The sequence below is a fragment of the Lemur catta genome, chromosome 16 (assembly GCF_020740605.2).
Source record: "Lemur catta isolate mLemCat1 chromosome 16, mLemCat1.pri, whole genome shotgun sequence".
Taxonomy (NCBI): Eukaryota; Metazoa; Chordata; class Mammalia; order Primates; family Lemuridae; genus Lemur; species Lemur catta.
In genome coordinates, this window is record NC_059143.1 from 1,228,990 (window position 1) to 1,245,833 (window position 16,844).

The 16,844-nt window shown below is 56.8% G+C and overlaps 1 protein-coding gene across 10 annotated transcripts in view; it reads left to right on the plus strand.

Moving 5' to 3' along the window:
- FLT4 (fms related receptor tyrosine kinase 4) overlaps positions 1-14,304 on the plus strand; it is a 50,470-nt gene extending 36,166 nt beyond the window's left edge. For 2 of the 10 annotated variants that reach the window (XM_045527589.1, XM_045527582.1), the window contains exons 22-30: positions 3,264-3,358; positions 3,684-3,806; positions 4,641-4,752; positions 5,703-5,802; positions 6,183-6,288; positions 7,112-7,257; positions 8,302-8,422; positions 8,989-9,074; positions 9,229-9,605. In XM_045527589.1, the coding sequence (XP_045383545.1) occupies positions 3,264-3,358; positions 3,684-3,806; positions 4,641-4,752; positions 5,703-5,802; positions 6,183-6,288; positions 7,112-7,257; positions 8,302-8,422; positions 8,989-9,074; positions 9,229-9,442 (1,103 nt within the window). In that variant the 3' untranslated portion in view covers positions 9,443-9,605. Of the gene's footprint in view, positions 1-3,263; positions 3,359-3,683; positions 3,807-4,640; positions 4,753-5,702; positions 5,803-6,182; positions 6,289-7,111; positions 7,258-8,301; positions 8,423-8,988; positions 9,075-9,228; positions 9,609-9,678; positions 11,099-12,481 lie in introns of those variants that run through there. The other 8 variants (XM_045527586.1, XM_045527587.1, XM_045527588.1 and 5 more) reach the window with 7 other exon arrangements.
- Positions 14,305-16,844: the final 2,540 nt, after the last annotated feature.

Here is a 16,844-nt window from a genome sequence, read left to right on the forward strand (position 1 = left end):
ATCCCCTCCCCCTACCCCCATCCCAGTCTGATATCCAATTGGTATCCTTCCCCAATGTACATTTAGGTGATGATCAGGGAAACCAGTTTTCTGGTGAGTACATGTGATGCTTGTTTTTCCATTCTTTGGATACTTCACTTAATATAATGGGTTCCAGCTCTCTCCAGGAGAACCAAAGAGATGTCGTATCATCGTTATTTCTTATAGCTGAGTAGTACTCCATGGTATACATATGCCACAGTTTACTAATCCATTCATGGATTGATGGGCACTTGGGTTGTTTCCACATCTTTGCAATTGTGAATTGTGCTGCCATAAACATTTGGGTGCAGGTGTCTTTGTTAAAGAATGACTTTTGTTCTTCTGGGTATATGCCCAATAATGGGATTGCTGGATCAAATGGTAGGTCTCCTTGAATCTGTTTAAGGTATCTCCATATTGCTTTCCATAGGGGTTGCACTAGTTTGCATTCCCACCAGCAGTGTATGAGTGTTCCTGTCTCTCCGCATCCACGCCAACATGTGTTGTTTTGGGGTTTTTTGATAAAGGCCATTCTCACCGGAGTTAAGTGGTATCTCATTGTGGTTTTGATTTGCATTTCCCTGATGATTAGGGATGTTGAGCATTTTTTCATACGTTTTTTGGCCATTCTTATGTCTTCTTTTGAAAAATTTCTATTCATGTCATTTGCCCATTTTTTGATAGGATTGTTTGATTTTTTCTTGCTGATTTTCCTGAATTCTAAATAGATTCTTGTTATCAGTCTTTTATCTGATGTGTAGTATGCGAAAATTTTTTCCCATTCTGTAGGCTGTCTGTTTATTTTCGTGACTGTTTCTTTGGCTGTGCAGAAGCTTTTTAATTTAATCAGGTCCCATTCGTTTATTTTTGTTGTTGCTGCGATTGCCTTAGGGGTTTTCTTCATAAATTCTTTGCCTAGACCAATGTCTGTAAGAGTCCTTCCTACATTTTCTTCTAGAATTCTAATCGTTTCCCGTTTAAGGTTTAAATCTGTTATCCACCGTGATTTGATTTTTGTGAGAGGTGAAATCTGTGGGTCCTGTTTCAGTCTTCTACATGTGGCTATCCAGTTTTCCCAGCACCATTTATTGAATAGGGACTCTTGTCCCCAGAGTATGTTTTTGTCTATTTTGTCAAAGATTAGATGGTTATATGAGGATGGTTTTATATTTGGGTTTTCTGTTCTGTTCCACTGGTCTGTGTCCCTGCCCTTGTGCCAGTACCAAGCAGTTTTAAGAACCACAGCTTTGTAGTATAGTTTGAGGTCTGGCAAATCAGTACCTCCCATTTTGTTTTTATTGCTTAAGATTGCTTTTGCTATACGGGGTCTTCTCTGATTCCATACAAAGTGTATAATTATTTTTTCTAAATCTGTGAAAAATGATGTTGGTAATTTAATAGGAATTGCATTGAATCTATAGATTACTTTGGGTAGTATAGACATTTTAACAATGTTAATTCTTCCAATCCATGAGCATGGTATGGATTTCCACTTATTTATGTGTTCTGCAATTTCCTTCCTTAGCATTTCATAGTTCTCTTTATAGAGATCCTTTACCTCTTTAGTTAAATATATTCCTAGATATTTTATTTTCTTTGTTGCTATTTTGAAAGGTATTGAGTCCTTAATTTGGTTCTCCGATTGAATGGTATTGGCATATATGAATGCCTCTGATTTGTGTATATTGACTTTGTAACCTGAGACTTTACTGAATTCGTTAATTAAGTCCAGGAGTCTCTTGGTTGAGTCCTTGGGGTTTTCCAGATACAACATCATGTCATAAACTATTCTTCAATATTGAGAAGGATGGAATTCTCCCCAACACATTCTACCAAGCCAATATAACATTGATACCAAAACCAGGAAAGGATGCAACAAAAAAAGAAAACTACAGACCAATTTCTCTCATGAACGTAGATGCAAAAATTCTCAATAAAATCCTAGCAAATCGTATCCAAGTGCTTATTAAAAAAATAATTCATCACGACCAAGTAGGCTTCATCCCAGAGATGCAGGGGTGGTTCAACATATGAAAATCTATAAATGTAATTAACCACATAAATAGAAGCAGAAATAAAGACCATATGATCCTCTCAATAGATGCAGAAAAAGCATTTGACAAAATTCAACACTCTTTTATGATAAAAACACTTAACAACATAGGCATAAATGGGACCTACCTAAAAATGATACAAGCCATATATGACAAACCCACAGCCAACATCATACTGAATGGGGAAAAATTGAAAGCATTCCCACTCAGAACTGGAACCAGACAAGGCTGCCCACTGTCCCCATTACTTTTCAACATAGTATTGGAAGTCCTTGCGAGAGCTATCAGGCAAGAGAGCAGAATCAAAGGTGTCCAAATGGGGACAGAAGAGATCAAACTACCAGTCCAGTTTTTGTTAGACTTCTGAACCCAGTTCAGATCAAAACTTGTCTCAAACTCAGATGGCTCCAAACACAAATCCCTGGAGCTTCAGACTCCAAGAGAGATCATACTTGTGACCCCCAGTTGCTGTGAAGAACAGTGGGCAAAATGCTTAGTCACTCAGTGCTCCTGGGGGTCACTGGGAGCTCGACTTCAGGTCTCACTTCTGACACCATCTGTTAAAAGAAAAACCTTAGACAAATAAAATTTAACAGAGTTTAGTTGAGCAAAGGACAATCTGTAAGTCAGGCAGCCCCCGAGCTAGAATCAGTTTAGAAAGACTGTACTCCCACAGAGTCAGAGAGGATCTATGGACCGAAAAAGGAAAATGACATACAGAAAATAGAAGTAGGATGCAGAAACAGCTGGGTTGGTTATCGTTTGGCATTTGCCTTATTTGAACATGGTGGAAACTGGGCTGCCTTCGAGTGGCCAAAACTCAGTGACTGGTCAAGAGCAGGTTACAGTCTGTTTACATATCCAGTTAGGTTACAGTTCACTCGTATGGAGAAACCTTTAGGTCAAACTGTAAATATGTAAGGAGGCTGCTTTAGGCTAAACTTCACAGGCCCCAAGGTGCAGCAGTATTTACTACTCTGGGAGTAGTAAGTGGGTATCTTACTACTTACTACTGAGCAGTGAGTAGTAAGTGGGGCTGACGGGTAGGAGACGGGGTGACATGCTGCTTAGGGGCCCAGCCCGGAGGGAGGCAGCCAGGGCTGGGTGAACAAACATTCCCTTTGGGGCTGGGTAGAGGATGGAAGTCATGGAGGAGGCCCCCCTCTGAGACCACCCCACTCTGTACAGCCGAGGACCTGTGGCTGAGCCCCCTGACCATGGAAGACCTTGTCTGCTACAGCTTCCAGGTGGCCCGAGGGATGGAGTTCCTGGCCTCCCGCAAGGTGAGCTCCCCCTGGCAGGCCCCCCAGAGGGGAGCAGGGCACACCCCATCAGCATGCTGCGATGTGCCCCACCCGAACTTCGGCCCTGGGGGCCGTTAGCGAGTCTCCCGTTTCGCGGAGCTGGGTGTGGAACTGGCGTCAGTCTGACCCCACAGCCGCCCCCGCAGTTCCACCAGCCCTCTCTGTAAGAAGCCCCGAGGGATGCACGGGACTCTTTCCCCGAAGGAGCGGGGCTCGGGCAGGCCACCCCCGCCCTGGAGCTGCAGGTGTGGGTCCCTCTAGGCCTGCGCTGACACCCCCCGGCCCCCTGCCCCTGTGCCCCCAGTGCATCCACAGAGACCTGGCTGCTCGTAACATCTTGCTGTCCGAAAGCGACGTGGTGAAGATCTGCGACTTCGGCCTAGCGCGAGACATCTACAAAGACCCTGACTACGTCCGCAAGGGCAGCGTGAGCGCGGGCCGCCAAGGGGAGGGCCGACGGGGCCGAGTCGTGGGGGGTGGGCCGCGGGCCTCCCGTCCCGGAGGGGCCTGCCAGGCCACGCCCGGCCTCTGGGGCGCACTGCCCCGGAGCCCCACCGCGGGGGGAGGGCCTGCGCCTACAGGGGACCCTGGCGACCCGCCCACGGAGGCAACCCGGGATGGGGCAGTGGAGACGGGAGTCCACGGCCAGGGCCCACCGTGCCGCGGTCCGCGTGAAGGGCCCTGACTTGCGGCGCCCGCCCCTCGGGGCCTGGGCGTGCGGAGGCGCCACGCGGCGTCGCTCCCGCAGAAGGGCGCGGTCGCTCGGGAGCCGGCAGGGGCAGGGGCGACCAGGACGGGCCGGGCGTGGCCGCGGGGTGGAGGCCGGTGTCTCGCTTGCATCTGCAGGAGGCCCAGAAAGCTGCCGTGGCGGGACGGGCCGCTGGGCTGGAGGCAGAGGCCAGGCAGGAAGGGTGGGGCCGCGAGGGGGAGAGAGATGGCGGGGAGGACGCAGCAAGAGCCACGGGAGGGGTGAGGAGTGACCCGCAGGCTCCTAGAGTGGGGACAGAGGAAATGGATGGAGTGCGTTTATCGGGGGAGGTGAGGAGGGCGTGCAGGGATGCCATTTCCTGGGTGCGAGCACCCCTCACCCAGTCCTGGGAAAGCTCAGAGGAAGAGAGGGGCCTGGCCAGACCCAGGAGAACAGCAGCGGGAAGAAGCCTTGGATCCAGGCAGAAGGGACTTGTTGGGGGGTGCTTGAGAGTCTGGCCTCAGCCGTGTCTCCCCACCAACCGCGGGACACGCCTCCCTCCGTCGCCCTCAGGCCCGGCTGCCCCTGAAGTGGATGGCCCCCGAGAGCATCTTTGACAAGGTGTACAGCTCGCAGAGCGACGTGTGGTCCTTTGGGGTGCTGCTCTGGGAGATCTTCTCCCTGGGTGAGTGTAGGGCTGTCCGGCCCAGGCATCACCCACCTCCCAGCTGCAGGATAGGTCTTTCTGGTGCCAGGGACTGGGCACCTGGAGGTGGGCACCAGGTGGTTCTGAGGCAGGTAGTTCGTGGGCCACCAAGAGCCCCCCGCCTCTCCTCGGCCTGGCCCAGCCTTCAAGGGGACTTTGCCTCCAACGTGGGCCACCCCTCACCGCAGGCACCACTCCTGGAGGGTGCGAGCTCGAGCCCATGCCAGGTCCAGCCTGTTCATGTGGCAGCCCCCAGCTGGCCCCAGGCCCCAGAGGGAGCCCGGTGTGCTGACTCAGCTGACACACCTACTTATGCGAGTCCCACGTGGGAACTCGGGCCCCACAGTGAACATGGTGAAGTCCCACACCAGGGTAGGGGAGACAATGAGCAAAAGGAAAAGTTAAGACATCACCAAATGGAAACAGTGCTTCATGCTATTACCAAAACTAAAAGTGCAAGAAGACCCTAGGAGGCCCGGCGGCCTGTGTGAGGGCGCAGGGCCCAGGGAGAGAGGAGAGCACCCAGGGCCAGGGGTGTCCAGGCCCACGGCCTCCTGTGTTGGAGGTGGCCAGGGTGCAGGCAGGTGGTGTTAGGGGCAGGAGAGGCAGGAGAGGCTTTGTGGAAACCGGTTCTGTGTGGCTCCCCAGCCCTTGAGGATCCTGGTGACTGTGATTTCCTAACTGTCCCAAATGTGTGGATGCTCAGGGCAGCCCACACGCAGGTGGCATCATCCTCTCTTAACCTCATAAAGAACTGGCGCTGGGAAGACAATGACTTGCCCAGGCCCCCAGGACTAGCGCAGCGTGGTGAGCCACCATCTCCACCTGCCAAGGGGAACATAGGGAAGGGACTGGACAGGGATGATTTGGGGGGCTGGGTTGAGCAGTCAGCAGCCTGCTGTCCACCCACCCCCCCTTCCTGCCATCAGGGGCCTCCCCCTACCCTGGGGTGCAGATCAACGAGGAGTTCTGCCAGCGGCTGAAAGACGGCACCCGGATGAGGGCCCCGGAGCTGGCCACTCCTGCCATGTGAGTCTCCCCTACCCTGCAGGTGTTGGGGGTGGGGAATGGGCCATGGAGATGGGCATCTGAGATGATCAGGGGGCCCTGGGGAGGCCAGAGCCAGCAGGACAGGCCTGGCCACCACCCTCGTGACACACAGACAGTCACGCGGCATAACTGACAGGCACCAGGCGGGGAGGCCAGGCGCTCTGGAAACACCCGACGGGAGGAGCCAGAGTCAGGGTGATCAGGGACTGAGCTGACACTGAAGGAGCCAGAGGCAGCTGGAAAGGGGTGGGGGGCTCTAGCAGGAGGACAGAGCAGGGGTGAGGGCCCCAGGGAAGGCTGGGGGCCTGGGGGCAGGGTGGGCGTCCTCGGACCACAGTCAGCAGCCTGCTTTCCCCCAGACGCCGCCTCATGCTAAGCTGCTGGTCTGGAGACCCCAAGGCAAGGCCTGCGTTTTCAGAGCTGGTGGAGATCCTGGGGGACCTGCTCCAGGCCGGGGACCCGCAGGTGAGCCCCCTCTCTGCCCTCCTGGCCCCGGCTGCCCCTCTTGGCCCCCCTAAACTCTGCCTACCTCTGAGCTGCCTGGCAAGGGTAGTGCATGCCCAGGCGAGACACAGGCATCTTCCTCCTGAGCACACACCCACTGGTGCCGGCTCTGGACGCCATTTGGATGGTCAGAGCCTGTCCCTGTCTGCGGAGAGCCCCAGGCTGGTTCTTGGGGGCATTATGGAGCTGCGTCCCTGCACCTGGTGCCTGCCCTGCGCCTGCCCCACCCCGAGTACATGGGCCCTTCAAGTGCGTGTCCTGGCATCTCTCCTCCCCACATGGTGCTCCTCAAGGGTGGGGACCCAGCTCATGGCAGGCACCCTGTGCCCGGGGACCTGGAGGGAAGGACCTGAAGCGGCCTGCTTCCCAGGACTCAGGGGCTGGGATGGGCACTTTGGGTCCGGATCCACCCAAAGAAGGTGGCAAGTGCCCGGCCTGGTTTCTGGGACTGCAGGCACAGCCAGGGGTGGGTGTGAGGCTGCTTGGCTGAGTCACGGCCTGCCCCGCCTGCCTCTTCCACAAGTGGGGCACCGGGAGGGCTGCAGGGAGCTGAGCAAGGCTGGCACTGAGAGCCTTCTGCAGCCTTGCCCCTCGCCTGCCTCGAGAGCCGAAGCCACCAGGCTCTGGCACCAGCTGTTCGGTCCTCCGAGCACATGTCTGCTGGGGCAGCCCCAGGACCCCACGTCAGGGCTCGGGAGCCCCAGGCGGTGCTGAGGAAGGGGTGGGGGCCACGGGGCAGCACCTGCCGGTCTCTGGCCCTGGCTGCCTCTCCTGTTCCCGCCAGGAGGAGGAGGACCACAGGGCCCTGTGCAGCTCTCAGAGCTCGGAGGAGGGCAGCTTCCTGCAGGCGTCCACCACTGCCCTGCACGTCACCAAGACCGATGCCGAGGACAGCCCGCCGAGCCTACACCGCCACAGCCTGGCCGCCAGGTCAGCCACCCGCCCAAGTCCAAAAATGAGGCAGGGGAAAGGGCTGTGGACAGGGTGTATTTCATCCTGCTGAGTCATGGAGGAAAAGCAAATTGTAGCGACTTGAGAGACAAGGGTACACCGACCCAGAGAGCAGTGGTCTTAAGTGACAGCGCAGGGGCCGCGGTGCTCTGGGAAGCTTCATCCACTGAGCGGCCCTCCAGGGTCTATCCGCTGTGCTGCTGTCTGCTCTCCTCAGTCCTCTCTGCCCACTGGCATCCTCCTTGCCATGCAGTCCTGTCCCCGGGAGCCCCCAGCCCAACGTCAATGTCACATCTCACAGGGAGAAAACGCAGAGCGGGCTGGGTTTGGGCCAGACTCCTCCCGGGATCTAATCACTGATTCATCTCGGGGTGAGTCTGTAGGGCCACTGGCAGGGACCCCGGGGCCAGGGAAGGCCGATCACTCCCCACACTCCAGGAACTTGGCCTGACTTCTCAGAGTTCTAGGTCAGGGGCCTCTTGCCCTGGCAGCTTACCCCCCAGGAAGGTTGTGCTGTCCACACTCCCACCAGCGCTACTGAGACCCAAGTCCTGAGAGTCCTGCCCTGTCTGCCCCAGCATGGGGCAGGGCCAGGCCCTGGGGACAAGAATAGTCAGCTGGATCTTGCCAGGCTCCTTCTACCCGCCACTCAACACTCACACACATGTGTGCACACGTGGGCAGGCCAGCTGGCTCACACACCAGGCCTGCGCCCTGGCGTGGGGTGAAGCCCACACGGGTGCTGCCCAGCTCCACACTGCATGGGGCCAGGCCGTGTGCCCCTCTCCCTGCAGGGCACAGCAGTGGATTCGGGGGACACGAGGTCAGGGTGGGACAGGGCATGCCCACGGCCCCTCCATGGGGGCTGCGTGGGGGCCGTCTGAGGCAGGGCCGGGGAGGAGCCCCAGGCAGCACCCAGACCCAGGCCCCAGGAGGGGGGCCCTTGCCAGGAGGCGAGGGGGGCAGCTTTCAGGAGAGTTTCTAGGGTACGTTTCTTCAGCACTTTCTGATTTCTCCCCACAGATACTACAATTGTGTGTCCTTTCCCGGGTGCCTGGCCAGAGGGACTCAGAGCCAGAGTCCCTCCAGGGTGAAGACGTTTGAAGAATTCCCCATGACCCCGACGGCCTACAAAGCCTCTGTGGTACGGGAAGGGCGAGGCCTCAGATCAGGGCCGGGCGGCCTCAGGGCCTCAGTGTCAGGAACCCCTGAGGCAAGTAACAGAAACCAGTGCAGACATTTTTTAACAGAAAAGATTGTCCCTTGAAAATGTCATGGCATGTGTCATGGCACAGTTGAGTCTTGCCCTCGTGTGACGCTGCAGTCCCCCAGCTGTCCCTTCCCGGCATCCTTGTGACTCCCACACAGGCTCCCCGCCACAGCAGCGCAGAGACCCCAGTGGGAAAACAGACCCCTCTCCGGGTGGGTCTGTTGGCCGGGATGGGCAAGGCCAGGAGGCTGGTTTGTGGGGCACAGTGGGGGCCCTCACCAGACCCCCAGGACCTAGGCTTGTGCCTGCAGGGCCAGACGGAGCCCTTGGGGGTGCCCAGCACTCTGCAGCTCCCACGCCAAGCCACGGCCGAAGGGGAGCAAGGCCCACTAAACCCAGATGTGTCCCCTTGGTGACTGCTGGCTCATCCTTGCTGGGGGCGGTTGCCCTGTGGGAGGGTCTTGTGGGGGCTGCAGCGGTGGCTTGTTCTCTGCACTCAGGACAACCAGACGGACAGTGGGATGGTGCTGGCCTCAGAGGAGTTTGAACAGATAGCAAGCAGGCAAAGACAAGCCGGCGGGTTCAGGTAAGGGCTTCCCGAGCCTCCTCCCTGCAGGTATTGGCATTGCCCTCCCCAGGAGGGGCTGGAGCAGTGGCCCAGCGAGGCGAGCTGGGGCTGGGTGTGCCTCACTCTCCCCAACACCTTTCATGGCCCCTTGGTGCCTTTCTGCGTGTTCAAGGCAAGCTCTCCTGAGACCCAAGGCCTTCACGACCCCAGAGGAGCCCCTGCCATCACCATGCTGGCCCGACACCCCTTCATCTGGCAGATGCTCAGATGCTGCGCTTTGTGAAATCGTGTGTGACACACACCTCCGCCAGCCAGGGGGAGGCCACCCTCATCCCCAAACCCCAGCACTTCGCCCAGTGGTCACACAGGCCAGGCACGTGCTGTAACCTGAGCTGCCTGGTGTTGTATTTTGATAACAGAGAAATACCCACATATGCCTGTACGGAGGGGACCCAGACGGACGATGGCCTCCGTCTGCCCAGCAAGATATCCCTGGGGTGGGGGGCAGTTTCGTCCAACTTGAATATTTAAACTTTTAAGAGTATAGAAAAAAAAAGAGTTAAGTGTCTACTTAAAATGTTCACTTTATTCGTTTACTTATACACACCTGTTTAAATGACAGGACCCACAATGATTTAAAAAACACTGGTCCTTCCTTGTTTCTTCAGACCATCCACTTGCACCTTTGACATCGCTGTCAAGAGCCCCTTTTGGGGTCATCTGGCACAGTTTTCCAGAGCAAATCCTTTACTTCTCCCCACACTGTTTCTGAACCGATATATGCTGTTGTCACTGAATATTTCACCCTAAACCACAGGTATTTATTTGCATAACATGAAGATAGTCGATGTTGTTTTTGCCTTTCGTATAGGTATATTTAGAGCTTCTACCACTTAACCCACCACTTGGTGGCTTATCCCGCCAGCACAGAGGGTGCGGTGGCCGTGCCCAGGATCAGTGACCGCGTCTGTTTTGTGCATCTTTCCTTCCCGTGTTTTTTTTTTAATTGATTCTATCAGGTGGTTTCTGTTAGTAACCTGGTTTGAGGAAATTAGTGATACGTACATTTACAGAAATAGTTTTCGGCTAATGTTTCTTTACCAAACAGTGCTGTGTCATTCAAATAAAAGTGATTAAGTAAAAAGGTAAACCAGAGGATGGTGCCATTTAACTCCAAACCTGTACCCACCCTCCTGCAAACAACACAGCTCTTCAGGAGAGTCCAGTGGGTACTGCCCCACCGGAGGAGAGCATGGCCAGGTCCCTGGGACCGTGGCCACACAGGCTGGAGGGTGACGGAGGAGGCTGACCTGGTGAGAGCGGAGTCCTGGTCAGGTCTGAGGCACTGCGGGGGCCGTCTCGGGAGGGCAGTGAGTCAGGAGGGAGTGCGGCACCTCAGGTGCTTGGTGGCAAAGGAAGAAGAAAGTTCCAGAGGATAAAGGTCCTATAGAAGCAAGACAGTATCCAGAATTCAGAAGAAGACAGATACACACCCACATGGATTCACTCATTACAGAAACAGCACCTCACTGGAGTGGCAACAGGGACACACGTGTTTCCCTTGGAAACACCATGGTGACCCAGGAAGAGGCGCCGCAGACCACGGGCAGGCGCGTTCATGGGCGTGGGGAGCATTCCCCAGACAGGCACAAGGATAGGCTGCATGTTGGAGCGGCCCTTGGGGAGAAGGAGGGCGTTTATCTGCCCTGTCCTTTCCTGTCTCCTGTCAACCACTGGTCAGCACTTGTCCCGCAGGAGTTATTCTTCCTCACTTCCTGGTGGCATCACCCAGCCCTTCCGTGGCCCCCTGGGATGCCTGTGGTGCGCTGTTCATCCGAGTCTGTCGCTGAAAGGAGACCTGGAAACCAAGGGCTTGTGCTTGGCCAGCCCGGCTGCGTGGAGCAGGGTAGGAGACCGGCCGGCCCCCGGTGGCAGAGTGACAGAGGGCGTGAGTGGAGCCGTGGAAAGAAGAATGCAGTCTAGAACTCGAGGAGATGCTGAGAATGCGGGTCCCATACAGCACTTTTGAGTGAAGAAAGCTTCGGAGCCACCTAAATTTCTTCCAAGCTACTTCTGGTGTAGCCAATGCCAATGTGAATAATCATGAGCAGAAAAAATAAGCACTGTCCACACAGAGTTATTATAAAACAGAAAATTTGAATTAAAACTTTTCAGTAGAAAAAATTTTTAATGAAACAGAGGGAAAGTAACACAACCCTCCAACATGAATTAAATGTATAGTGCAATAAGCAGCAATACCGAGAATCAGAAATTCAGAACTTCAGACTAGAAATTGGCAAACAATGTGAGGATATAAAATGGGAGCTGACTAAATTCAAGAAAGAAATTGAAATTAAAAAATAAGTCCTCAAAAAGAAGACGAGGGCACCAGAGGGACAGTAGGAGCCACCAGACCTACAGTGGCCAGCACAGGCTGGATGCGAAAGTGTCAAGGTGGAAATGAAGAGGCACAAAGGATGGGAAGGAGTGACAGGCAAGAAGAGATCCGACGTGTGAGACTGGGGTCCCCGCGGAAGAAAATACAAACAGTAAAACAGAGCTAATATTTTTAAACTTAAAATTCCATATAATGCTCTTAAATAAATAAAAAAAGACCTGAGTCTACGTATTGGGAGGATACCTGGGAAAACCGGCCTAAAACAGTAAACTCTGAGATGTGTCCTAGTAGAACTATTTGACTTTCAAGATAAATATTCTGGGAATTCAGGCAAAAAAGACCAAGTTGCTTACAAAGAAGAAAGAGAAGGACAACCAGCAGCATTTTCAATAGCAAAACAATAAATCAACATCTTCAAAACACTCACAGTGAAAGCTGAGCATGGCCGAGGATGGGGGCGCGCAGGGGCTCGGATTTCATTCTGGGCGTGACAGGCACCGTCTCTGTCAGGACGAGAATGGTGTGTCCAACTTGAAGGATCTTTCCGAGGCTGGACTATGGGCAGCCAAACAGCAGGAGGTCACAGAGCCTGCAGGGCACAGCTGGTTCCACAGTGGGGGCCGGGGAACGGAGACACGTGCTCGTGTGTTTTGGAGTTAGAATGGCCAGGACTTCCGGATGGATGGATACGTGGGGTGAGGGAAGGGAGGAAGCAAGGACCACCCGCAGGCACTTGGCTTGCACGACTGAGGGCACATCGGTGCCATCGCTGAGCGGGCCCAGACGGAACAGGAGCAGGTTGGGGAATGAGTCAGACATTCTTCACTTTCCCGTGTCCAGGTTTGGGACCAAGAAAGTTCCAGTGTTTGCCAGATCAGTCTGGTTTGCTCTTTAAAGCCAGGCTGTGCGTGTTTCTCAAAGTCTGTAAGCAGCTTCATGCTCCAGCTTGTCTTTGGTGACTCCATTCAGACCGTGACCCAGGTCTGGTCCCCTCCCTCTTCTTACGGCATCTTCCCTGTCTTGGCAGCTGTAAAGGGCCTGGCCAGGATGTGGATGTGACCAGGGCGCACTCTGACCCCTCAGGGAGGCAGCAGCGGTCTGACCCGGGAGCCCGAGGAGGCCAGGTGTTTTACAACAGCGAGTACGGGGAGCTGTCACAGCCGTGCAAGGAGGACCACTGCGCCCCATCTGCGCGCGCGCCCTTCAGGGACAACAGCTGCTAAGGCAGCGTCAGACCGGGGCCTGCTCTCTGCTGGCCCTGGGCTCCAACCGCTGGGGGCCGTGCCCGGCCGGGCCAGCAGAGAGCCGTGAGGCCCAGGTCGGACACTCGTCTCATTTAGCTCCGGCCAAAGAGAAGTGCCCTCTTCCCTGTCCACAGCCTCCCCGGCTAGGAGAGCAGCACTCCAGGCTCAGGGCAGCACGCCTGCCCAGGGCCACCCTGCCACCGCCCCGGCCCTGGTCTCCCTCAGACTCAGCTGCCACTGAGCTCAGTGTCCGCAGGAGCGGCCCCAAGCTGGGCACTTCCATGGAGAATGCCCTCTCGGTGCCCTCCTTTCAGCACAGTGGGTAGGCGGCACTATGCCCGTTTTCTGATGAGGACTGTGTGGGTCTGCGAGTCACACAGGGGTCCAGGTAGAGCCAGGTGAAGCCGGCTCTCCCAGCCCCTGCCCACAGCGCTGCCCCCCACGGGCACGTGCAGCCGCCCTTCCCGCGGGGAGCAGCTTTCTTCAGCCCCGCCTCAGCCGAAGGGAGGTGCTGTGTTTTTTGCCCAAAGCAACAGTGAGGTATCAGGGTCCCCTCCTGAGCCCAACCAAACAGCTAATGTCCCATGAGGTGGCCGTCTGTACATGAGGGACCAGTTCCAGAGTGAATCAGCACCCCTGACCCTGAATGAGAGGGACCATCCAGTGGGTCTTTTTCTCTAGGAATTTCCTTTTCAAAATTCAGTCTGAAGGGACCCCCGGGGCAGCGATTCTCAGCCCCGAGTCAGGGGCCGTCAGAGCAGACGCTTGCTCCAGAGAAGACCCCCCGTGTCCCCACCTGGTCCGGAATGTGGAGAATCGGCTGATGGTCTAGGGCCGCCCGGTGTGGCTCTGCCCCCTGAGGTGCCTCCCAGGCGTGGTGGTCCCCACAGGAAATGAGCGCTGTGAGCTGCACCCAGGAGGGCCTTGGAGCTGGCACTGAGGACCCCCCACCCCCTGGCACTGCATGGTGACACTCAGCAGCCAGTGGGTGTTCTTGTGACCCTGGGGGCCCTGACTTGGACACTCTAGCAGATCATGCCTCCGCCCTCACCAGAGACCCCCTGAAGGCTGGGACCATCCTGCCCAGGCCTCCCATCCCGGCTCACACTGCCCAGCCACCCCCACCAGGAGAAAGACCCTCCTCCGGGTTCGTACCCAAAGACTGACCCCACTCCAACAGACGCTTGCAGGACAGGCGGCTGCGCGCTACCGGGGCTTGCTCAGCAGACCCTCCGAGTGAAGTGTTAGCTCTGTGATAGTTGCCTGCTTGTATGACTGTAATCTTCCTCCCCGTGCCCCTCCCCTCCCTCTGCACATCACCTGGCTGTGGGACTTGCCACCTGGCTGTGGGACTTGCCACCTGGCTGTGGGACTTGCCGCTCCGGCCTCTCCAGGGGAAGCCCCGGGCTGCTGTCCGCAGAAAACCCAAGTGAGGTTCTGAGGCCCCCACCCGCGTGCGTACCGCCTGTTTGTGTCACCTCCCCTCCTGTCACCTAACTGCACACCCCAACATGTACCTGGGAAGAACATCTACTAGGGCTTTGTTCTCTGAAAAGACAGAATATATTTAACAAGAGATAATAATAAACTTGATGCCAGTCTTGAAGTCCCAGCCCTCTGTGAAGTTTTGATTTTAACCTTCCTCCCTGCAGGACCATCAGCCCCAGTCCCCTGGACGGGCGACCGGAAGGAAGGGCGGCCCAGCGGCGTGGTCCCCCAGGGCGCTCCGCTCGGTCCCCGCCCGCCGAGCCACTTGCGCAGGGCCGCGCCACGGACGTCCTGGACACGCGGCTCAGCCCAGGCCCGGGGCCACCCCCGCTGCCACTCGGGGAACCGGCGGGAGGGGTGCGCGCGCCCGAGGTCACCTCGCTGGTTCGGCGCCTGCCTGGACCCTGAGGTCAGGGGAGTCCGAGCTGGGAGCCCGGCCGCGGTGCAGACCGCTTGGCGAGACGGCAGCGTCCGCGCACCCCTGAGCGGCTGCCCTAATGGTGGCCGCGAGCTGGGGCGTGACGCTGGCCATCCGGACGCGGCGTCGCAGGCTCTCCAGGGGCTCAGACGGAAAGCTGGCGGTGCCCGCGGGGCGGCAGCAGCCCTGCCAGCGCGCTCTCGGCCTGGAGCCAGGAGGCGAGGGCAGGCAGGGCCAGCGGGACCCGCGGCCGGGAGAGCAGAGGGGACCCCAGCCAGGGGGGGAGACGGAGGTCGCCGCCCTGGTGTGCAGGCTGCGGCTCCCGGGCCCCTCCCGCCCTTGCTGTCAGCAATCCGTGGGAAGAGCCCCTCCCCACAAATGCAACGGTTGCTGGTGGGTTTTGTGTTTTTATTATTTTTTGGTCTTTACTGTTTTTTTGCTTCTATAATAAATCTAAGTGGGAATACAGAAAAGACTCCACATTGGGTTTAGACATTTTCACTTTCCAATATAATTGACTGTAGCCACTGACCCCAGCTGTCAGCCAACAGGGAGGGTGTCCCCACACACCCAGGACTGCGCTGGTCACCAAGCCCAAAAACATGTGGTGGGAACGGGCTTCCCCATGCTGGCTTCCCGGCGGCAGGGGCAGAAGCAGGTTCTGCACTCACACTTCTGGGCTGCTCTGGTCCTGCCTGGGCTGGACTTTCAGGGCTGGGCTCAAGTGTCCCTCCGGGACCCAGCTCCACCCTCCCTCCACAGAGCACGGGGCACTCCAGGCTGTGTGGGGACAGAGGAGTCACACCAGGCAAGAGTGTGCTCCCACATTGGGGGCCCCTTGGCCCCTCTGTCTCTGAAGAACCCTCTCATCTCCTCTCAGGCTCCAGCCCAACCCCGCACTGCTGGCCACTTCTGCCAGAGAGCCCTTTGGGAGAGGCATGGGGCCAAGGGCAAGCTGGAGTGCCCCTTAATGCCACTGATTCTGTCCCAAGGTCACCGCTGCCCTTGGCAGGGAGCACCGCTTGGGCCAAGGGTTTGTGCTGTGGGAGCAGAGCTCCTGGTGTCCGCTCTGAGCCGCACATGGTCCAGGTTCTGGGACACGGAGGCACAGGCCAGAGCCCCTGCTGTGAGAAGTGACCTGTGAGTGGGGATGGCGGAGGAGTCTAGAGGACGGTGGGCAAGAGGGGGTGTGGGAGGCGCTGCAGGGCCTGGGGGCCCAGAATCGGGAGTCTGTCTTATTTTAAGCCTCCAGGGGAGTCTGAGAGGGGCAATATGCTCTGGCTGTCGTCTATGCTCCTAGAAGGGATCTTGAAGGAGGTGGGCGAGGAGACTGGTGGCATCTGGTGCAGGGACCCTGGTGAGGATGACTCTGAAAGACCCAGAGGAAAAAGCTCTGCTATTAGCTGTTTTCTGGTGCCTGGCCCCAGTGCAGAATCCTACAGATACACAGGCCGCATATGTGGAAAGAATCCTTTTTCTATTACGTAAGTGATTTTCTCCAACAGTAGGTCCTAGGACCTGCCCCACCCTCCTCACCTGAGGCCCTTGGCATCCTCAGCTAAGGACAGGGTTCAGCCAAAGTGCCAGTCAGGCTGGGAGGACAGGGCAAGGCAGGATGGGGACAGAGAGCCTGACCCGCAGCTGGGGGTCTACATGGCTTCCTGAGGCCTGGGGAGGCACCGGGGTCCACGGGGGAGCAGAAGGAGTCCCCAAGAGAAAGGAGAGAACACATGACAGAGGGTGAGAGTGCTCATGTCCTGGGGGGTCAGAGGGACGCCAAGAGGCGGAGGGCAGGCCTGGAGGCATGAGCACCCTCCGACCTGCAGGAGGGAGCCCAAAAAGCAGCTTCCAGCAGAACGTGGGCCCCTCCCTCACATGCCCACCCCGGCCACTCTTAAAGCTGGGTGCTCAGCCTGGATAATCGGCTGCACTGTCCAAGGTGCTGGCCTGTGCCCAGGTCACTGGGGCTACGCCCCGAGATCTCTACATGTAGGTTCAGGAAGGGGCCGCCCTCCAGACCACCGAGTGAGGCCTGGGTCTTCTCAGCCACTGGGCAGAGAGCCTGGGCCAGGCTGGGCTCTGGGGACTGCTCTGGGCTGCTAGTGGGGCAGAGGGACCTGCTGTGACACCCTGAGGCTGGTGATCCTGGGCTCGGCACCTCCCCTCAGGGTCTCAGTTTCTTGCCTGTGACTTGCCACCCTGCAGGGCTTTGGTGATAACAGTCACAATGGCCCCAGTGG